Raw genomic sequence first — 23,271 nt, 5'->3', positions numbered from 1 at the left:
AAAAGAGTGGGTCATTCCGTGATGTCACTTCCGGTATAAACACATTTGGCGCGGGTCTTGCCTGGGCATGACACTTTCAAACAAAAGCTGGTCAAGATCCTGATCTGTACCCCGTGCAGCCGTCATTCCGAATCGAAGAATCTCTGTAAGGTTTTAACAAGGTAAGGGTAAGGACAAACTGTCAGAAAAACGTTATGTACAGCTAAGTTATTGTCAATTTGCCGAGCTGTCTTTTATGGGAGGTGGGGGAGGGAGGGGGGCGTTGCTCAGTTACTTTTGCGGTGTAGTAGTAGAGCACTAAGGATATAACTAAAGCCCAAATATTTGATGTAATGAAATAAAATAGTATAAATTGTCACAGAAGGACCTTTTACAATACTAAATGCAACGCACGGACAGCTAGTCGAGATCCAGAAATTTGTATATAAGTACATCAATATTTTGATATTAAAAAATCAGAAAATAGTGTTGACATCAATGTACTAGTTGATTTTACACAATAAGGGAAGCCAAAATCATGTCCATTGCATGTTCAGTTCAGAAATTACACTTGCCAGAGCATGAACCACTTATTGTTTTCTTTTACTAGTTTTAGATATATATTCAATAAGAATATTATGATATTCAAAAATAAATAGAAGAGAAATACTAACTAGGATGTGCCCTTAGTACAACACAAATGTATTGGAAAAGGCGATAATTTCTGTGCTTTGGGAATCATGAGTTGTCTTTTTCTTCTTTTAAATCATCATTTCATATTTGTGCCAGGAACATTAATCATGTTATACTGTATAATGCAGAAATGTTTGGGGTGGTTTTATGTTCACGGTTTTCACGGTAAGCTCTTTGCGGCGAACTTAAAATCACTGCAAAATTTTTTGCGGTCTTGAACTTTGAACGGGGACATCTCACAATATCAACACGGAACAATGAGTTCTTGTCTACTAAGTACTATTGTCTCAAACGCAAACTTAAAACCACTGTGAACACGCCATTCCTTCCTAATGTGAAATTAAAACCAGGCGAACTTAAAGGCATTTACAATATTTCTATTTCAACCAAAAAAGATATGTGCCTAACATCATCACTGTTCTATCCCCCATCAGACATCACAGTAAGCTATGGCAGCTGCCCCCCAGTGGTCGTACGAGCGAGCGTGGGGAGAGGAGGAGGAGGAGGGGGACCAGGAGGATGCACAGGTATCATCATATCATATCATATCGCATCATATCATATCATATCGTATCATATTATACACCATGTATCACTAAACTGCAGTTACCAGGCAACAGAGGTCGTTGTAGATATATAGGAAGTTTTGGAATGTTGGATGGAGTGTGTGGGGAAGGACATTAAAGGCACCCAGAGTTTTTTATGAGGCTTGAAAACTGGAAATATTCTATTTGCTGTAATCTTTATGAAATTGACATTTGATGCCACTGTTTACCACATCTGAGTGCGGATTTTTTATCAAAAGTGCTCAAAAGCGGCACAAAAATAAGCTACATGGTGATCTTTTAGTTTCACGCGCCTAATGTAAATAGACCAGTACAATAACCCGCCCACCTCCATCAAAACGAAGAAATGCAAAATTAAAAACTTAAAAATGCAAAAATTTGACGGATATGCAGTCACTCTCTCATTGGTTGAACCGCTAATTGTGATGGACAGTCAGGATCAGTCTATTAGGGCTTGGATTTGCTATCAGTTCTCACTACACAATGACATGTAATGGTTGATAGTGTTATTGAAACTTACTATGTGTAGGAATGATTAGAAACTGGAGTCTTTTTAATTTTACTCAAGTTTCAAGCCTCATAAAATGCTCTGGATGCCTTTTAAGGTGTATTGGGTAGCATTTAGGTCCTTGGTAAAGTGAACATGAATATGTTTATATATCGGCAATCAATCATTCGCAGGCATCAGTGTCTGATGCATGGCGGCTGCAGACATGCATAGGGCTCGCCAGGCTGGTCTGCTCTCGGCATAGGCCCTCCAGTCGGTTCTGGTGACTCCCAGCCCCTGGCATTTGATACCTAATTATATTTTGTCTGTACAAATGTGCATATAATGAAATTGAACTGGTCCATTATTTCTCTTAACCATGGAAGAAGAATATAACCCCCAAAGCAATATTACAAGTTTGTGATTTTGAGCACTAAAGGGCACAATGTCCCCCTCCCACAGCCTCGCTGGTCCAGTCTGAGGGACAGTCTAATATTCCTGATCGACTGCTCAGCCTCCATGTTTCAAGAGGATGGGGAGGACTCTGCCTTCCACAAATGTGTCAAGGTAAATACATGTACATTCTACAACATTGTTTTGGTCAGCCTATCAAGCTAATTAGCAGTCAATGCACACAGAACAAATAGATCTTCACACTCTAAACAGAGATAGAAGGGGGCTTACGAGTACACAAAAAATGTGCCTGATCCTTACCATTAGGCCACACCAATTTAATTTCTTGGTTAACAGATTTTTTTTTTTAATTTTAGCAACAAAAAAATCATTAAAACAGAAGGCTTTGGTGAAAACTTGCACCTGGCCCTGTTCACTCCCTGAAACTGTCTGACCAAAGTTCAAACTTTTCTCTGAGATTCTGTTTTCATGTTGATTTTCCAATTTAGCATTTTTTAAAAACTTTCGTTATTACAAGAAAATGAAAATGGTGTGACCTTAGTTGAGTTTGAAACAATCAATGTTCGTCTCAACACCCACTCAAAAAGGGACTGAGGAAAAATGATGATTGGCGGTTTTTAGTGTCAAATTTGATGCGACTGTACATATTTTAATGTTGCTTATGACTAGAGGTGGTTTGTTGGCTGCGCCAGTTGGTTGGCCAGCCATGTTTGGTTGTATGTTTCATTTACTGACTGTTTCGTGCCTCTCCCAGTGTGTTCACAGTGCCATGAGGAACAAGATCATCTCCAATGACAGGGACCTGGTTGGAGTGGTCTTCTTCGCCACAGTGAGTATCTCTGGTATTTCTTATTGTTGGCTTGCCAAATAACGGAAACATATTTTCCCAATTCTATTTCTTTATTTCTGTTTTCTTTATACATGGTAGGTGCGCTCATGTGCTCACTGCTTTGCAGGCGTGCCCTGTATTGTCAGAATAACATAATGAATAAAAGAAACTTATCAACAAAAAAGAAAAAGGTATCCCAAAATTACAATACTGTATAAATTATACACAACTGATGAGCGTCAATCAGAATCATATAGCATAAATCAAAGTTGATGATATGTGGGGGTCTGTGTCAAGTTCTGATCACAGTATATTACTCCAGTAAGTTTTATAGGAACTGTACACATCTACATGTCTCTGACACTCCCTCTCTAATTTTGCAGAACAAACACAAAAACCCAAGTGACTTCAAGCAGGTCTACATATTCCAGGTTTGGCTTCATTTGATACTAGATAATAATAACTACAAATGTAGTTTTGACTTAACTGTTTAACTGTACATATTTAGTGGATATCTGTACATTTCTAAGAAATTCCCCTTTGTACAGGAATCACATATTAGCCAGGTGAGATATAGGAGACACAATGTCTGTATGTGACTCCCTCTAGTGTAGCAATTAGTTTTGATTTGATTTGATTTTTTTTCATTTTGCACAAATTAAAATCATACACTATTCAGTATTCAAGAACAATAAAAGGAAATGTGCATGGGAGAAAAAGGGAAAGCAACTGTCGCTTAATCCCCTTAGTTGTACATTAAGATTTAACAATCAAATAGCAGCCACAAATGATTTCACAAAAGTTATCTGTTCACCAAATATATGATATATACTGCTGCTTCAATAACAGCAACAGTATAGTGCAGACCCATACATTCTCATTTATGTCTGTTATCGTCAAAACAAAATTCAGGACCTGGAAGTTCCTGGTGCTCAGATGATTCTGGAGCTGGAAGAGATTTTTGAAGGTAAAAGATGTATTTTGCGGTCATTACATGTAAGTACTGTAGTGGCTTGTACATGTATTCCTAACTGTTGCTTAGGTCAAAGTCCGGAATGATGACTGTGTAATTCCACCTTCAGTCTTCAATTTTTGCCTTTACTCACATTGGTAAAGAATAAAGGTTGTAACAAGCAGATTATGCCTCTGTTTTTCAATTTACATTGATTATGTTCTGCTTGTTCAAAGCTAAAGGGACCACACAGTGATATGAAATAGATGGATTAGTTACTATTCATTGCTTTTGGTTGCTGTGTGTTGTTGATAAATTTAGCTCATATAGCACACTGACAAACAACAACAAAGTTTTAACTTTAAAGCTCTTAAATCCTCATGTTTCCCTCCTATATCTGCCCAAATGAAATTGAAGACGAACGTCACTTTATCATGAATTGTTCAAGATATGAGGATAAACGCTCTAAGTAGGTATTCCAACGCTACCGCGAAAATCGTCTACCGCATGGCGATCGGTAAATTTTCTACCATCTTCCCACACCCGCGGTACAAAAACTATTCGTTTTTACAGGCAAAGTCACCCATGAAAATAAAGGATATAACTTTCTCTTTCTTGTGATGTGTTTGTTTTGCTTGTAAAATATTTCAAACGCCAGAAATTTGCCGATGAAAACGGCGCGGCGTAGCGCGCGCGGCCGTGATTCAAAAACATGGCCAATTTCTCTTCCGCCTGCACAGAATGTGACCCTGAGTTCATGGCGCAATCGCATCGCCGTCTTAGACCGCAGCAGAATGAAAATGGCGCCATTGGAAAGAGCAGATTACGAGCTTTAAATCGGTACCTGGAACAAAAGGGAATTTTAATTTTTTGAGCAGTAAAAGTCGATTTTAAAAAACTCATCGATCTTTAATGATAAAATTTACCACCTAAATTTAATTTTTTCTTCTTGTTCTTGGTGTCAAATTGACGGCAAGAAACTGGGCTACGTTTTGATGTAATCGACATGTTTATATCATGCACACCGGCGAAGCGGGAGCTACTTATCCCGATGGGGGTGGCCCTGTGATTGGATGGTCGCGCCGCGCGATCCTGACGCGCGAAATTTGGACCTCTGCGTTCATCAGAAACAGAAGATTTGTGACTGAAGGGGCACAACCAAATCCTTTCTGATGCTTTGAAGCAAGAAATTCAAGGTAAAATATTTTGCAGTATTTTTCATTTATAGGGTTGATAAAATTTATTAATTTTTATTTTATTTATGCCTGCCTGAATGTGTGCATGTTTTTTTTGTAGGGCAATGCCAGCAATGTAGTTTCAAAAGCAATTGTTTTAGGCATGAAAACAATGAATAACATTACAACTTTAGAGCAGTTTATTTCTTTGTTATTGTGTTATTGGCTATGTGAATCATTGTTTGCCTTGTTCCAAGTCTAAAATACCATTGTGTATTTTGCAACTTGTTGAACTTGAGGCACCGTGGGCCCCCGGTTAGGGGTCAGCCGGGGAACCTATGCCCAATTTTTCTGAAAATCTTACTTGTGTTCAAGTTTGTCTCTTTTTGATGAAATATTATTCTGCTTGCCTTGTTCCAAGTTTAAAAATACCATTGTGTATTTTTTTCACTTGTTGAACTTGAGGCACCGTGGCCCCCGGATAGGGGCCAGCCGAGGAACCTATGCCCAATTTTTTCCCAAAACTCTGACTTTATATGATATTGAACTTTGTCGTTCTTATGAACGAATGCTAATTGCCACAAGTAGATAATCACCCTTTGGACTTCACAGGATCACTGAGAGTTACATTAAATGCTATTTAGGAAGTTATAAATTGCCAAGTTGAAAGAAAGTATTCAGGGATGACATTCATCGCTTACGATTTTAAAAAAAAGAGTCATGACTGCCAGCATGCAGAAGAATCAATGGTTCTTTTCTCCTTGTGAGGTGAAACACTGTTCTTCTTGTTGAGTCTGGTACAGCGACATCCATGACAATCCCACGTGGTACCCAGATGCAGTCGTTGAAGATGGAATACAAACTGTCTCACTCACATTCTTCAGTTATAGTCATTTATCTACATAATCTATTCATTACGCGAAATGTCCTTGTTGTTGTATCAGAGAGCAAGTGAGTGAGTGAGTGAGTGTATCATGTAGCCTTTGTTCACATATGATATGTGCCAGTCTGATTCTTTCTTCACAATCATAAGAAAGAAAATTGATATAAATGCAAATCAGTATAGTGATGTTAACAGTCTAAATATTTGTTTTTCAGGAGGAATACACCACCTTCCTGATGTGTCAGACATAAGAACAGCAGAGAAGAAATTAGTAATACATGACCATGTAGTATCTACTGAAAAATGTACTAACCCACTTAGGAGTGGGAGATGTTGAATGGTGCACGTGGAGGACAAAGGTATGGTTGGTTAGTTAACAGTTTAGTTATGCCACCAGTTCAATTAAGACTTAGTGTTTAAAAAGAGGAAAACAATGAAATTATGAATGAAAAGATATAACAGTTGCTAAATGTATGTGTTTAGCAATTACATTGTAGCTTATAGTTATACATTGTTGTTGTGACTGAACTCTATTGCAATGATGATGATGTCCACTTCTGAAAACATTAATGTTGATGATAGCCATGGATGAGTAGCCATGTTCTGTAATGTGTACATGGGACTGTCATGATCATCTAACCAAGAAAAGGATGAAAAGTAAGCTGGTGGTTGCAGTAAGAAGTTGTGTACATTGCATTCTATGGATGAACGGAAATATACCTGCAAAAAAATCATAGAAATCTGTGTACAAATACTACAATTTGTATACTTACTGAAGACAGCCTCTGACCTTGAAAAACGTTGACCTTGTCATAATAAGTGCAATATTTACATGAGCTATAGTACAAACATCTGTCATATATTGTGTAAGTGTAAAGTTGCAAGTTGTGGTGATGTGATGATGCAATGTATCGTCTACTAATATCAAGTGACATATTCACAGTACGCAAATTCTATATTTGACCTTGACAAAGTTGACCTTGTTATTAAGGTTGTTAACATTGTCAACATTCTATGGATATAGCATATTTGTGAGTAATAAAACATAATGCTGTGTATTGTGGAAAGCCGTGAAGTATGATACTTTGTCGTGCTAGCTACTGCATGTACTGTACTGATAATACTGGCTAAACATCAATGGGTCCGTAACCAAAAATGTGGATTTTTGACCCCAAGTAAATCATTTTGTGAGGAATAACAGGTGAGGTGGCTAATATTGTGTGAGAGAACATCTATGGGTGTTGCTGTGTTTAAAATATCGGAAGACAGGGGTGTTCCTATAAAAAAATACAGGTGAGTGAACTTTGGAGGATTTTTCCTTCTCTTGATGTCAAAGGTCACGGTACCGCCTGTAAAATTTATCATGAAAGGCATATTTTCACCCTGTATAAGATTATAATAAAACGACATGAAAGTCCAGAACCCTGTAGGATTATTCTATGTAGTACATATTACCAATAAATAACATAAAGTAAGCTTTGCAGCATTTACTTACCTTTCTATTACCTTTTAAAAAAGGTAAATTATTCATTTTCACAGCTAATTCCCACGGCCGGCCTTTCTGAGGGCCGATTTTGGCAACTTCGTGGAGCCATATCTCGGCAACCGCTCAACATATTGACTTCATTTAAAAAGCATTTTATTTCATTTGATTAGCTCTTTCAGGAAAAGTAAATATCATCAGTGTATCATGTTTTTAAAATTTTGGTTGGAATACCTACTCTAAGCTGTTCTCCTTTATTTCCGCTTGTTCAAGTGAATTCAATACGCTCCATTCTGTTGATAGATTTGATTATATACTGAGAGGAGACAATCCTTACTGTGTTCAAATAGGTATATACATCAAAGAATGTTTAGACATAAGAACAAGTAATGTATAAGTATATACGACACGCTAAATTTCAATATGTTGCCCTATTCCATATGACTGTATGTAAACAAACTCATTAGTATGAACTTTGTTTGTTGGCATATATGTATGTATGTATAGATTAAGTAGACCTTACGAGAGTCGCTGTACTTTTGTTGTGTCAATAAAGATTGTTTGTTTGTTTATCTTAGAGGATGGAGTAGAGCGGTTTGAGGAAGAGTTTGGACACGGCACAGATTTCTCCATGAACGAGGTGCTGTGGAACTGCTCCAACATGTTCTCTACCTGGTAAGTCACACTCATATGTGTTAAACATTTTCGCCAAAAATAGTTACTCAAGCAACTGGATTAAATTTTGAAACAGTCAGACAGGAACTAAAAGGTAACAGACAAGCAACTGGATTCAAGATGGAATTCACAGTATTTGCTTTAAACCTCCTGAACCAGAAATCTTGTCCAGTCACTGACGAATGGTAGCGGGTGCTACCTGAAACGTCTGACTGTTTCAAAATTTTATCCAGTTGCTTGAATAACTATTTTTGGCGTATCTTATCACCTGGATGTCTAACCTTTATGAAAGTTAAACATTTGTTTCACAATCTTTTCAAAGCAAAGTATTCAAGGAAAGTAGAGTCCTTGAGATTTCACTATTAGGCAACTTAGTGACATTTTTTTAGGAACTTCAAGTTGTAATGAAGGCCTGTCGATCCAGAAAGATATTGCTTCATTAGCTTTTGCAAGCTTTTTTTTTTAAAATCACTAACTCTTCATGAAAATACATTTTGTATGCTGACTCAGCACACAGAAGCTTGGGCACAAGAGACTCCTTCTCTTCACAAACAACGATGATCCTCATGCCGGCAACATCAACCTTCAGGTACTGATAATTTTTATAATATCTGTCTTTAATATTGTGCATTGGCCATTTAGTTGATAATACTGTCTCAGTGTTAACACCATATGCATTTGTACTATTAGTCTTGCTTTTCCCTTGAATCCACATGTATTATTTTTCTAGAAACATTTCGAAATCCAATGTTTGCACTTCCATTTGCTCACAATCCTCACTGTAATTATGATGATTTCATTCCATAAGATTTTGTATGTTATTGTTTTTGAATGTTTGCTGATGCTTCAGCGTCAAGCCAAGACCAAAGCCAAGGACTTGGAGGGACTGGGAATTAACACTGAGCTCCTTCACATGAACAAACCTGGAGGGGAACCCTTTGACATCACCAAGTTTTACCAGGTACGACACAAGCATTCACATGGAATAGACTGTCATTTGTTTGATCCCATCTGGATTTTTCTACAAAAATAGTATGAGGGCATGGGAGTGGAGCATCCAAATGGAGGGGTGTGGGGGTGGTGTTGTATTGAGAGAAAAATTCCTATTTACGTACGCACCCCTCCTAATGTACGCACCCCAGATTTGGGGACGATTGCGGGCCTGACTCAATGAGTTGAAACGTTCAGGGGAAAAACCCTCCTAACGTACGCACCCCCTCTCCAGCATTTCGGTGGAGAGTTGAGAGGTTGACATGAATGATCATCCTTCCAACTTAAGGGGTTACTGAGAAAATGTTTCTGGGTAGAAAATATCAAACAATTTAAATATATGTATTATTTATTCTTTATTACTGATTGATTGTGTGGTAGCATTCCACACTTCATTTGCATGAAGATGTATGGTACTCTCATGCTGATATGGGATTTTTCCGAGGAAGAACCCCTCCTAACATACGCACCCCGACTTTGGCGTCAGCCTGCATGGAGCACCTGCTTGCAACTTGAAAAGTTTAAAAAGTGTGTACGTAAATAGGGATTTTATGGTATGTGAAAATTGAAGCATTCTTTTAAAAGTATTCCTAAGGGTGAAGTTATGGCCATAAAGCTACAGCTGTAGAGTGGTATATGGTCAGTAGTGGTCAATCTGAGTTTTTTTTTTTCACTTTTGTTTGGCAGAATCTAGCTACTCCCAAGGGTAAGAGGAACCATACTGAAAGTATGGTGAAACTGAATAATTTATCATATTAGAATATTGACTACCCTCCAATTATGTAGAAAACCCATGCCTGTTGTTTTTCTCCAATCTCCACCCGTAGGACATCATTGTCATCCCTGAGGATGAGGATGTGACCTGTCTCCCCGATCCCGCTGCCAAATTTGAAGAGCTCCTGGAAAGGCAAGTGGATAGAATAACGGTACCTTACTAGTATGTTTTGTGCAGCCACAGTTTTCAGGATCATCCTCATCTTTGAATTTGATACTGCTGAGCCACTTATTTTGAGATTGCTATCAATTGCACCCAGTGTTAGTAACAAGTGATAGAAAAACCTCATGTTTTGAGCAACCACAGTTTTTGTAATCATCATCACCTTCTACTGAGCCCCTTATTTTGGGATTACTAGCAGCTGTGCATGGTGTTAGTAGCAAGTGACCAGTGGATTTCTTTCTGAGCTTTTGTGTTTGTGCATTAGGACTATAATCAGTCTTAATTGTTGCTTTTTCCCTGTAGGGTTCGTTACAAGGAACACAAGAAGAGGACCCTAGCCCGGATCCCCCTCAGTCTGGGGGAGGGGCTGGAGTTTGGAGTGGGCATGTACGTATAAAATATTTACAATTTGTTCATACATCTTGTATATATTCAAAGTAACAATATGTTACAAGCAACTGCTAATGATGATGATGATTTGTTCTAAGGCCGCACCAATTTATTTTCTTGGTTAATGGAATTTAAAAAAAAAAAATTAAAAATGCTACATTGGAAAAACAACATGAAAACAGAATCTCCAAGGAAAGTTTTTACTTTGGTGTAAACATTATCAGGGAGTGAACAGGGTCAGGTGCAAGTTTTCACACCAGCCTTCTGTTTTAATGATGTCCTCGTGCTAAGATTTAAAAAAAAAAATCCATTAACCAAGAAATTAAATTGGTGTGGCCTTACATTTAAAGTATTATAATGATCAGCTGCAGATGATGATGATATTTTGTTCTATTATGCACGTGTGTAGCTCAATGTGAAAATGAAAAGCAAGGTAAGTGCTGGTTTAAGGCTTGAATTAGACTTTCTAAAAAGATTCTTGGAAGGAATGTGTTATTGAAAACAACTACAGAAACTAGATAATTATAGATGAAGTCATAAAATCACAAACAAGGTATATATGTGTGCCTAGTTTTACCTGTGGTTATGAACCAAAATATTAAGAGCATTTTGAATTTATAGATATCTGTGTTTTACAGCTACACCCAGGTTCGAGAAACGTACAAGGGGAAGAAGGTCAAGTTGGACGCCAGAACCAATCAGGAAGTCCGAACCATCACCAAGACGGTCGACTCTGTGAGTAACTTTAGATTAATCATCATGTTGTAATTATCTTTGCTGTAGAAGGTTATCATTCATAACATTCAAGGATATCAGGGGTGGACCTAGCAAGACATTGGGATGGGATGACATGTTTTCAATCTTAACAATTATTAATGGTGGCGATAGCAACATCTTGCACAAGAGTCCATTATGTGCTTTATATAAGACTTTATGTAATACCTGGGCCTGATACGGGTGTTCCGAACCGTGTGATAATTATCCGTATCACATATGGTTCGGGAGTGTTATCACAGTCACATGTACAGGTTTCCATAGAATATTTCAAATGCATTTCGAGCTCGCCGGTGGTGCTGCCGCCGAAAATTTGAATACCGGATTCGGAGGTTGGAATCAATGTTGTTACAGACAGTAACTGTAACAGTTTTTTGATTGAGGACACAAAACTCCCTGAACTTCTGGCGCATTCTGCATTGAAATGTATGTTTTCTCGGGTGGGCATGACATAAATACATGTAAAGCACGGGGTATTCTGCATCACCCTCGGTCCCAGCCCTCCCTCGGGTCGGATCGCCCGACGGCCGTATGCTACATTTTCGGGCAACTGGTATCCTATGAAAGATATGTTTTCTGTTTCTTTCCTCACTGCTGTTTATTTCTCTTATTATCTGTAGGAGACAGGGAAGTTCCTGATGCCCAGTGATGTAAAGAAGGTGCAGACGTGGGGAGGGCGAGACATCGCCTTCGAGAATGACGAGATTGTGGAGATGAAGGTGTTCGACAAGCCAGGTGAGTTTTTCCATCAGTCTTGTGCTTGATTTGTCAAGTAATGACCAGCCAAGAATACAGCAGACTCAACAGTAATCTTTACAACTTTAATCCATCAAGAGTGACTCCACAAAACTACATGTCTGTTCAGCTCTGGGTATCTCTCCTGACTGCCCTTGACCTCAATTCCCCCTGGCTGTCTTATCTTATCAGGGTCAGCTGGCCAAATCAAGTCAATCATTGTTATTCCATCACAAATTCCTATTCAACCCTTGTATGAATTGATATGTCACTCAAGATGACTTGACAAGGAGTATTTGTTTTTACTGCCTTTGGTTTGTGGGTAAACATGTATTATTTTGTGGATGTGAAAAAGTGGTAAAAGAGGTTATGGCTCTAGGTGCTGGGTATGTGTGCCATCATGCTTCATGAGGCAAGGCCCTTTTCTGTCAGACTATCTTTCCTTCATCTGTAAAATGTAACCAGTCCTCCTCAGCAACCACTTTTGCTTGGTCCCTTGAGCAGTTGCTGAGACCAGGTTTGACTGTTCTATAATTGAAGCTGAAGCTGCTTTTGATCTGAATACCAGCTGGTCAATCTTATGTTGAAAACTATATGACTTGGGCATGATTTGTTCTCTACTTATAAGTAGTGAACATGCTAAAGGATGAATTTTTGTACCCACTGTTTACTGATTTGTAACCTGTGGCCCTGTGTTTGGTCTGATGCTTCAGGTCTTGTGCTGATGGGATTCAAGCCCCGGACGAGTCTGAAGCCATACTTCCACATCAGGCCTGCACAGTTCCTATACCCTGATGAGTCGGTAAGGAGCTCTTATGTCATGCCTGGGCCTGATACGGGTGTTCTGGACCATGTGATAACTATCCGTATCACATGATGTTCTAGAGTTGTATCACATGGGCTTCCATAGAATATTTCGATTGCATTTGAATACGAGATTTGGAGGTTGGAATCAATGTTGTTACTGTTAACTCCTTCAACTTCTGGCATATTCCGCATTGAAATGTGTGTTTTCGTGGGTGGGTATGACATAGACATAATACAACACTGTGTATTCTGCATCACCCTCGGTCCCAGCCCTCCCGCGGGTCAGATGGCGCATTCGGGCTGGTACATGTACCTCGGGTGATACGGAATACCCCGTGTTGTTTTCTAATAATCATTATATATCAGAAATGAAAAGTAAGGTGAAACAAGTGTGACTTGAAGCATAATGCTTGGGACAGTGTACTGCCTTTTCAAAGGCAGGGCTCGAAATTCATATTTGGGAATAGGTGCACTGGGGCACCCAACTCAAAAAATTGGGTGCACAGAAAGAATTTTGGGTGCACCAGTCATAAAGTTGAATGTTCTTCAGAACATAATTACAAAATTTAGAGCTGCTGCCTTTTTAAAAAACTTCAATCTGTAATTCTACAGCTAACTTCAAAATTTCAAACAAATACATGTTGTAATACATTAATTAAAGTACAGCAAAAAGTTATCATGCTGTTTTTTATACTTACATTTCAAGAATATTCTGTATACTAGTGTACAATAAGTACCTTAACCCTATAGGCTACAAAAATATATAGGTGCACCAGTGCACCCAGAGTCAAAAATTAGGTGCACAGCTCCAATTTTGGGTGCACTGGGTGCACATGCACCCACTATTTCGAGCCCTGAAAGGGTAATGCTTTTTGATAGTTGGACGGGTTGTATAATTACATCTGTTTCATAGCTTGCATTTTGAGCCAAACACACTGGGTCACCCCTACTCTATAGATCTTATGTGTGAAGCACATGATGATATAGATGAGAAACACACCATCCATATAGTTAAGCTGTCTGAATGTTTTATCAAGGAGTCAAACGTAAGGCTATCCATGCACGTGTAAGATGCTGCTCTGAATGGAAACTGTTTAGTTCTTTGCTTATTGTAACAGGCCATTCTGGTTAAGTATGGTTTAGATCAGGATCCCATGGCCAGGTTTCATTTTTAGCCCAGTATCTTTACTAGCAGATGATTGTTGGTTTTATTCCACCTGGTATGGTAAAAAAAAACTTTCACTGTGATACTCTTTGTCACCGAAAAATTACCCTGACTGACCTGTGACCTCCGACCCCAGGTCATCTCCGGCAGCACGCGGATGTTCTCGGCGCTGCTCCAGCGCTGCCTGGTGCGGGACGTCGTTCCCATCTGCAGGTACATCCCGCGGAAAAACTCGCCGCCGAAATTTGTCGCCTTGCAACCACAGGTGAGTGCTTCACTACATTGTATTTGTTAAGTTTTGTTCGGATACAAAGATTGGGTCTGTGTTCAATAGACCGATCCCAAAGCCACGCCCCCTGTTCGATTTCGAACACCTCTGTCAAAAACAGGGTTTGACGGACCAAACATGGCTGCCGCGGCTAGGTTGAAAATAATGCCACTGACTTCGGTTTAGCTTTTGTGGCACTGAAACCCTTTCAGAGCGGGCCAAATAAGAATGCTATGTCTACTTTGTTAAAGGCTGTATCCACCGGGTAGAGTTGTTTATGGAGGGGGTAGGTGTAGTTGCGGTGAAAGCGTAATGTTTTCGGTCAATGTTAAAGTGGTATGCGCCGCATAGCTTTCCCTTGTCGGTGGGCATCAGCGCCCAGTTTCTGACAAGCATAACAGCTGCATGGTATTTAGTAACTAAGAATTAAAATGCATCCTTTTACTTCCCTGTTCACTTTCAAGTTAACCAGTTTCACACACCAGTAACGGAAGAGACTAAACTCTGCGCTTGCAGACTTTGTAGTAGTCAGCATGTGGTACAAGATTCCTCTCCTTGAGTGCCCGATCTATTTTCTTTTTAAATTCGTTTTTGTTCTGACCCTGCATTAGACCAATACAGTGGAAAACCTGTCCCAGATATACGTACCCTGCTTTGCACGTGCCATCTCTGTCCAACTAGTGCTGTTCTTGACGGAGGTGGGCTGAATAGAACAGGGGATTCTATGGGTCTTCTATTCGTTCGATATGGTGTTCCACAGGATCGGTCTATTGTGCGTTGAAGTTGTTAGTATTCGTGCATCTTTACCATAACAGGTGTCTCCAGCATATCATAATACTGTACAGTGTATAAGATGTACATGTAGCGCTTACACAATTGCAAGGGGGTTAGGTTAGGTTGACAGAAGGCAGAACACAAATTTTTGCAGTGGTTTTGGCTTTGTGGTGTCTTTGCCCACGAAATTTGTTGCCTTGCTACCACAAGTGAGTACTTCACTATATTATTCATTTTTGTATAGCTACTTTCTGATTGAAAATGGCATTGCCAAGGTTTATTCCAATGCAGAAAGCAAAATATGTTTTCAAAAAATGTAGATGCCATGCTTAGAAAAAAATACATGATTTACCTAGCCTTTAATGCCTTTCCATGGAAAAACATTAAAACTCTTTTTTACCGTATCTTAAGAAAATTTTAAAAAGCTTTAAATCCAATCCTAAGGATACAATGAATAGCAGGAAAAGCTAAATCAGTTGCTTTCAAATTGTTTTTTTAGTAATTTGCTGACTGTTGTTTTCCAACTGGCTGTTTTACAGAAAGAAGAGTTTGATGACAACAACATGCAGGCCACCGCAGCTGGCTTCCATGTCGTCTTCCTGCCATTCGCTGACGACCTGCGGAAGCTGAACTTTGAAGACACGCCAAGAGGTGAGCCTTTGGATCTGGAGGTTTCAGGTTCTAGTCCCGATCTGGTCAGCAATGTTCAGAACCTAGGTTAGGAAAGGAAAGTGATCCCGAACCAGTTTAGCTCAAATGAACTCAATGAACAGATGAGCTAATCTTCCACTGGTCGTGACAGGAAGACAGACGCTATGTACAGTATTTACAGGTTCATTGTACCGGGGAGATTCCCCTTGCTCTTTTTTCAAGCACAATGAACAGTGGAACACGGCTTAACGTCCCGTCCTAAGGACTTCGACCCTTTCTGGTAGTGTGCATGTCGGGTGTCATGAGTGACACAGCCGGGATTGAACTCGGGGCTTCTAGTTCCAGAGGCAAGATCGCTAACCACTGGACTACGCACGCTACTAGTATGCAGGTTGCATACTGCTGGCAGTTTTTGAACACCTAAAACTAGTAAAAGCATGGTAAAGAACTTATCACAGTTGAGGTACACTTTGTTTGAGCAAGCCAGTCATCATTTCCAATTGCAGTGTGTACTAACGAACAAAGAGTATAGCACAGTGTGTTACAATAAAGGGTATTTGTGTCATACCTGGGCCACGAAAACGTTCGATACGGGTGATCTGGTCCCCGCAGGGTGATAACTTTGGATTATCACATGGGCTTCCATAGAATATTTAGGATGCATTTCTCTAGTGCGCTGAGTCTGCCGCTGTCGAAAATTTGCATATTGGATTCAGATGTTGGAATGTGCGGCTTTTACAATTTTTTGTTCATGGTCACAAACATTTCTCAACTTCTGGCACATTTCGCATTGAAATGTGTGTTTTCTTGGGTGGGTATGACATAGATCGAAAAAGAGTAGAGGCATGCCCCGGTGTGCGACAGTCCAAATCCTTCTGTACATGTCTGGAGTTGGTGATTCACTGCAAATCACCCGGATTGAGGCCTGACGAACCTCTGTCTCGTATCAGCCATAGGGTGATTTACATCATTCACCCGGACGGGAGAACTGGCGCATTCCTGTCTGGTATGACAGCCAACGAAAGTGTATGTCACCCCGTAAAAAGGGCGGTATAACCCCGTCGCAGCGAAAGCACGTCGGCTGATGATGATGATGATGATGACATAGATAAAATACAACACTCCCGCGGGTTGGATCACCCTCCGGCCTACGGACAATCTGACCAACGGTCAGGCTGGTGCCTCGGGTGATACGGAATACTCCATTTTGTATTCTATATCAATCAGTTATGTAATGTACATTCAGATGTTGAAATATATTTTTCTTTTTTTCAAGCTAAACAGGATCAAGTGGACAAGGCCAAAGAGATCATCAACAAGTTGAAGTTTAAGTATGATCCAATGAGCTTTGAGAACCCAGGTAATGAGGTATTATACTCTTCAGATGTAAAGAAAAAATACTTGTATGTTTTGTGCCACATACTTAGTTCTGTCAAACAAACACACAACTATTTCAAACATTTAGAATTTTGGTGATGCCTGGGTGGCGACGCCTATTGGTATAGTATATCGTATGCAGTTTGCAAGAATTCTAGAAATTGCACAGGCATGTGTCCACGGGCATCTTTGGAATGTTGGTGGCAAGCCTAGTAGGTATGGTATTGTTTGACTTCTTTTTTCTCATCCTTCAAAGGAAAACAAATCCACTCCACCTTCCATTAATAAAGCCACAATCAGAATACTGTAAAATTGTGCTGCTGCATCAATTCAAAAGAAATTCAAAAGAAAAAGCCAAAATTCATTTTCCTGCATGAAGCAGAGAAGTTCAAAGCTTTAGCTTTTTTAAATTTTGCGTCTAATCTAAGTTAACTTTCAATATCTTCCAGTGATCCAGCAGCACTACAGAAACCTGGAGGCGCTGGCGCTGGACAGAGATGCACCAGAGGAGGTGTACGATTTCACACGTGAGTTTCTCAAGTTAAGCCAAGTCCTTCAAGTCAGTCAGTCACTCATTATTCATTTTTTTATCTGTTGTTCCCTGTCTCGTGAGGGTTAGATGACAAGTGGCATCGTGTGGCGCAATTGGTAGGGTGTATCGCCTAGAACCGAGAGGTCCCGGGTTCGAAACCACCGATATGCCCCGATGTTGTGCCCTTGGGAAAGGCACTTTACACGAATTTCCTCACTCCACCCAGGTGTGAATGGGTACCTGACTTCGGTAGGGGAAGGTCGTATTGAGGTCACCTGCTGGCGCCGAATGGCAGCCACCCAGACCCTTACGACAGTTCCACAAAGTGCAATTCTGGAGCAAATATGACTTGCAAATATCTTGTGTATTAATGTGTATTATATGATTGGTGTATTATATGATTGTAAACCCTGCAGCAATTCAGCACTGGCTGCCATTGCACGGGTAATTTCGGACCAATAAACCATTTATCATAATCATCATCACTTGCACATAGATGCCATGTCCTGATGGTAGACTGCCATGTGCCTCTGTTCTTCTGTGTAGTTTGAGGAGATGAAAGTCTGCAAAATAAATTGTTTAGTACAAAACCAAGAAAACAGCAAACTTGCAAGTTGTTGACCACCATGTCATGAAGAAATCCAAGGGAGCAGATATGAAGCAGATCGGTAGAGTAGCTACATGTACACTGAGATAAGATCAAGCTACACTAGCTTATGGCAACCCAAAGCTCCCCAGAAGTCTTTTGTTGTGTGTATGGTTTATTTGTTAAAAGGTTTTCATCATTTTCTAGTCCCTGATGTTCTATGGTTCACTGTTACTAGTCAGCCAAGTCACTGGGATGAACTTTCCTCATACCATATGTAAAAGAACCCAACACACTTATCAAGAAGAGTAGGGGTGACCCGGTGTGCTTGGCCAAAAACGTGAGCCGTGGCGAAGCCGCATTGCACTACTAGCTAACGAAAAAGCGTCATGCTTCGTCCTCAGTCTGAGGTTCGACCGCTTTACCTTACATGTACAATGTACTTTTTCCCCAAACAGAGCCAGACAAGGATAGGATAGATCGTCGAGCCGGCCCGCTGATCGATGAGTTTAAGGACAGTGTGTTTCCTGACGGTTACACACCTGGGGCAAAACCTAAGAGAAAGGTACAGGTTCAGTCACGATTGTTGTTCTACAGCTTTCCAATCACCTTTGTGTACTATGGGGATTGTCATACTTATGCGTAGATCAAGTCGGTATGTGGCTTCGTGTGGCGTAAGTGGTAGAGCGCGCAGCTGTCAAACAATGGGACCCGGTATAGATCTCGGGTTGTGCCCAGAGACTCATCCGAACTTGCGCCCCAACGTTGTGCCCTTGGGAAAGGCACTTAACACGACTTTCCTCACTTCACTCAGGTTTAAATGAGTACCTAGCTCATCTAGGGTTAGGGACGTCCCTCGGGTAGGACGTTAAATGGTCCCATGTTTGGAGAAGCCACACCCTGCACACGTAAAAGAACTCACCACACCTTTCGAAAAAGAGTAGGGGTATGCCTCGGTTTGCGATGTTCCAAACCCTTTTGTCTGGAGTTGTTGATTCACTACAAATCACCTGGATGGAGGCCTGGCGAACCTCCGTCTCGTATCAGCCATACGGTGATTTACACCTTTCACCCTTGGAAATCAGTTAGTACATACTGTAGTTAACTGAAGGGACCACCCTAAAGATTAATAATAATGAGTTCCGTATTCACATTTGTTGGCTTAGCGAAGAGTTCGAAGAAGTCATTTTCTTTGGTTTGGCAACGAGGCTGCACAACGTCGGGTCAAAGTAAAAAAGGACTTCTTTGGCCGCAACGTTACCTACGCCAAAACACTCATACGGACTTGATATACACACAAGTGTCACAGCCCCCTATGTACTAGGTAATCACAGATTTTGTATGACTGTTATGAAACAATTGACAAATGCAACACTTTGTACATGTAGTACAAGTCTGTTCAGTCCTGGGCTTGTTGCTTCTTGTTAACTCTTAAAAATTTTCTGTATTTGTGTTGGTAACTTTGTGTATGTTTGGTTGTACGCACCAGTTTTGTATAATACTAATACGCTAGTCTTGTATGTAGAAAGGGCAGCAGACAAGAGCTTGTATCCAAAGTGAAAAAAAAGAAAGGTAACACACTGGTGACCAAAGTGAAACAGAAGGGTAATGGTTGGTAAAGCCAAGAAACCTTGCTACTTCTTATGTGTGACCCATCATCATCTTGTCGTGACAGTGTCACGGATGAACATCACCCTTCTCCTCCAGTCCTCCCTGTCCTTCATTACTCTTGGCAGATCTTTTGGTGTGCATCCTGCATCCCCACAGAGCTGCTGTATGTACATGTATGTCGTGTGAGGTCTGCCTACACTTGCATGTCCGTGTATTGGTGCCCACAAAAGGACGTTGCTGATGATCTCTTCCTTACTCCTCCAGGAATGACCAGCGAAACGTAGTCTCCTCTCACGGATGACTTGAGATATGGGGGGTAAATCCCCATATAACATGTACAGGTCCTTTGTGGGATGTTCCTTCCAGGAGATGTTCAGGGCAGCAATGTAGCAGCTGTGACCCACGTGTTCCTAAATGTACTTATTGCACAATTTCTAAAACGGTATGTGAATTTTTTTTATTATTATAAAACAGACTGCAGCAGCAACAGCAGCAGAGCAGGTCACAGAGGCAGATATCAAGAGAATGGCACAGGCTGGCACGGTGAGTCATCACTCTAACTTATGTCTTTGTCTTGTACTGGTTCCTATTGTCTACAGTCTTGTTTTGGTGCTTGCCCTGTATGCAAGCTTACTAATCCCTTATCAGCTATTGGAGTGAAAATCGTAACATTTTCTGACTGCTGGGCCACTCTAGATCTAGACAGCTACCTATCCTTCTTAAGCCGTCTTCACAATTCATGCGAGTGTCCGTCGACTTTGTAGATCACCCGAAGCTCGACGAATTTCTAAATCGCCCGAGCGTGGACGGTATTTTCCAATGAAAATCTTGGGTGACGTCCGTCGAACACTAAAAGCTAAAAATCCCCCATGAGATGGTACCATCTCTTGGACATGGACGAAGTTAGAATCGACTTACCTGGTAAAAGGCCAATATTTGGATCAACTTTGATAAATCGCCCAAAGCCCGCGTGTTCGACAGGACGTCGGCTGTACTTCGGCTGAAAATGCACATTTGAAGCTCGCCAACACGTCAGCCGAGCTGAATTTCTTATTTGTGACGGGGGCTTTACCACCTGGATGTCTAACCTTTATTGACGTTAACTCTGACGTCCTTCTCCTAAAAGCCTCAATTTTTCTTCCAGCTTGGGAAGTTGACAGTGCCTGTGCTGAAGGAGTTCTGTAAGCAGGCCGGGGTCAAGTTTTCAGGCAATAAGAAACAGGACGTCATTGATGCCATAGCAGAACACTTTCAAATAGAGTAGTTGTACATGCATCTCCTTAACATGATTGTGTACTTACTACAGTAACAAGTATCATGTAGTCTTCAAGGGTATAGTAGATGTCGTATGTACATGTAGTTCTTGTACTTTTTTTAAAGAAACAAAGACGTTTCACACCCATTCGGGGAAAAATCATTGTGAAAAAAATCATGGAAGCAGCTAAAGGTACAGAAAAGTCTTGAAATATGCCATGAGATGGTATGAAGCAAGGAGATTCCTCAAATTATCCTGAATAGCAGTACAAGGGACCATACTGCTGAGAGTAGAATATGATGAAAATTCTAGTAAATATTGTTTGTTGATGAGCAACTCTTTCTGTGTTTCGGGTTTAGAACCATGATAAAGACAACTTGTAAACATTGATACAATTTGATTTCATCGGCAGAAAGAAAGAGATATGTGTGATGCATTTATAGTTTTGATATATTAGCACCTGTAACATGTAGTTTATAGAAAGTAGAAAGTACTTGATTGTACGTGAATAGTTTTATCAGGTTGGTAAGTCACTGAATAAAAAAGACTCATTTTACACAACCAAGAGATTTATTCCACCGACATTTACTTGATTGTAAACCTGTTTTGTCTGCAGACTATACTGTGGGAGTTTGTACATGTTAATGTCATCACTAGGACAGAAGCACAACTTTGGTACAACTGTCCTGTCAATAAACATTCCAGTCTCTCTTTCTTGCAGTCTGTGATTCCATTTATTTTCAGAGTTGTTTTGTTACAGGCATCAGTATGTACAATGTATATATACATGTAAGTTGTTAGTGCACTCTGTAGTATCATGCAAAAAAAACATAACAATGGAAACCTACACAACATGTACATAATGACAGTGCTACATTTGACAAATGTTGCATATTGCATATTCATTCACATATATAATTGTTAGAATAACTGACATAGGTTTGCCTCCAGAGTAAATGTACAAATGTACAAAATTAAAGATTTTAAAGCATGCTAGAAAAGAATGTAACAAAGAGTTCATTTCATAAAGGTCCTAAAAATATAAAAAAATAAAAGATAAAAATCTACATTTGTCCTAGTTGTATGATTAAATTTTCATTGAGAATTTCTGTGCCAATAAGACCAATAGAAAACAATATATAAACCATTCGGCTCGCCCCTGAGGCGTCGCCAATAATGCTACATTTGCACATATCTTCAATCAACAATCTGGTAGTGTCTAAAAACTCCTAATTGAAACATCTGGTGTATTTTTGCCCGCCTTTACGTTGCTCTTTCAAGCCTGTAAACTCACTTCTGACGACGATACTGACAGTTGCTCATGACTAATCAATGAGCTAGCCTTATTTGGCACAAACAGCCGTTATTTTTGCTCTGAATCCAAAGTAGCGATGAAAGACGTAACCTGATTGGTTGATAGCATCCCAGTGTCTTTTGCTCTAGATGAGCTTAAGCCAACCCTCTGATTGGCTGAAAGCTGTTTTGGTGGTGACGTCGCCAGAAGCGATTTTACAGGCTTGAAACGGCAGGGCCGCTATGGGAGGTAACGTTACCGAGCGATAGCGGGCCTGTTTGGGAGGGTGCGTTGCATTAGAAGAGTAGGAAACCTGAGAGGAAGTCGTATTTATGCACAAACCTGAGAGAAGCCTGGACGGAATTCCAGCCCCCTGGTTCTAATTTTGGTGCAAAAAAAAGGCGAAAATTTGAGAGTTGGATTTTGAATTTCTGCTTCCTCTTAGCTTTCCTTTACATCTAGGAAACGATACAGAAAGATCGCAAAGAGAGAAGTTGGATGCACCAAGGTTTAGCCAGGACGCTGGACTCCGCAGTTTCTCTCTTATACAGCTGCAGCATCAAAGAGGAAGCTCCTCCTGTGAGGACACATGTCATACATGTTAGGGTAGCGTGGGTTTTTCTTAAAGGCACCCAGAGTATTTTATGAGGCTTGAAAACTGGAAAGACTCTTGTTGCTGTGATCATTATGAATGGAAATTTAATGCCACTGTTAACCACAATCGGGTGAGAATTTCATTATTCATATCCGAAGTGTCCAAAAGCGGCACAAAATAAGCTACACGGTGATCCCTTTAGTTTCACGCGCCTAATACATGACCGATCCCATAGCCCCGCCCATCTACGTCAAGCAAAATAAAAACATAAAAATGCAAATATTTGACGGACATGCAGTCATTCTCTCATTGGTCGAACCGCTATTTGCTATGAACAGTCAGTATCAGTCTATTAGCGCTTGGATTATCTGTCAGATTTCACCCACAACGACAT

General features: G+C 40.2%; 2 protein-coding genes across 2 annotated transcripts in view; one reads left to right on the top strand and one right to left on the bottom strand.

The window, feature by feature from the left end:
- Positions 1-20: 20 nt before the first annotated feature.
- Positions 21-21,702, top strand: LOC136431268 (X-ray repair cross-complementing protein 6-like). Its single transcript, XM_066422594.1, has 21 exons — positions 21-161; positions 1,107-1,199; positions 2,188-2,292; positions 2,894-2,968; positions 3,352-3,399; positions 3,881-3,935; positions 8,040-8,136; positions 8,647-8,725; positions 8,987-9,097; positions 9,954-10,033; positions 10,367-10,450; positions 11,092-11,188; positions 11,848-11,962; positions 12,676-12,764; positions 14,071-14,199; positions 15,516-15,627; positions 16,904-16,987; positions 17,454-17,531; positions 18,581-18,687; positions 20,208-20,276; positions 20,878-21,702. Exons 2-21 carry the CDS (start codon positions 1,122-1,124, stop codon positions 20,995-20,997), a joined length of 1,812 nt encoding a protein of 603 aa, XP_066278691.1. The 5' UTR covers positions 21-161; positions 1,107-1,121; the 3' UTR covers positions 20,998-21,702.
- The window catches only part of LOC136431267 (sperm-specific sodium:proton exchanger-like), a 32,075-nt gene continuing 30,503 nt past the window's right edge, over positions 21,700-23,271 (bottom strand). The window contains exon 23 of the mRNA XM_066422593.1: positions 21,700-22,859. Coding sequence (XP_066278690.1) covers positions 22,842-22,859 — 18 coding nt within the window. The 3' untranslated portion in view covers positions 21,700-22,841. The remainder of the gene's footprint in view (positions 22,860-23,271) is intronic.

The sequence above is a fragment of the Branchiostoma lanceolatum genome, chromosome 3, assembly GCF_035083965.1.
Source record: "Branchiostoma lanceolatum isolate klBraLanc5 chromosome 3, klBraLanc5.hap2, whole genome shotgun sequence".
Taxonomy (NCBI): Eukaryota; Metazoa; Chordata; class Leptocardii; order Amphioxiformes; family Branchiostomatidae; genus Branchiostoma; species Branchiostoma lanceolatum.
The sequence above is the reverse complement of the archived record's forward strand: the minus strand, read 5'-3'. Positions and strand labels throughout refer to the sequence as shown.

Bases quoted from the DNA above. Each gene is read 5' to 3' on its own strand.
- LOC136431268 (XM_066422594.1), top strand. From the start codon at position 1,122: ATGGCAGCTGCCCCCCAGTGGTCGTACGAGCGAGCGTGGGGAGAGGAG. The intron at 15,628-16,903 runs GTGAGCCTTTGG...CTTTTTTTCAAG, and splicing joins CTTTGAAGACACGCCAAGAG to CTAAACAGGATCAAGTGGAC. The intron at 18,688-20,207 runs GTACAGGTTCAG...ATTATAAAACAG, and splicing joins GGGCAAAACCTAAGAGAAAG to ACTGCAGCAGCAACAGCAGC.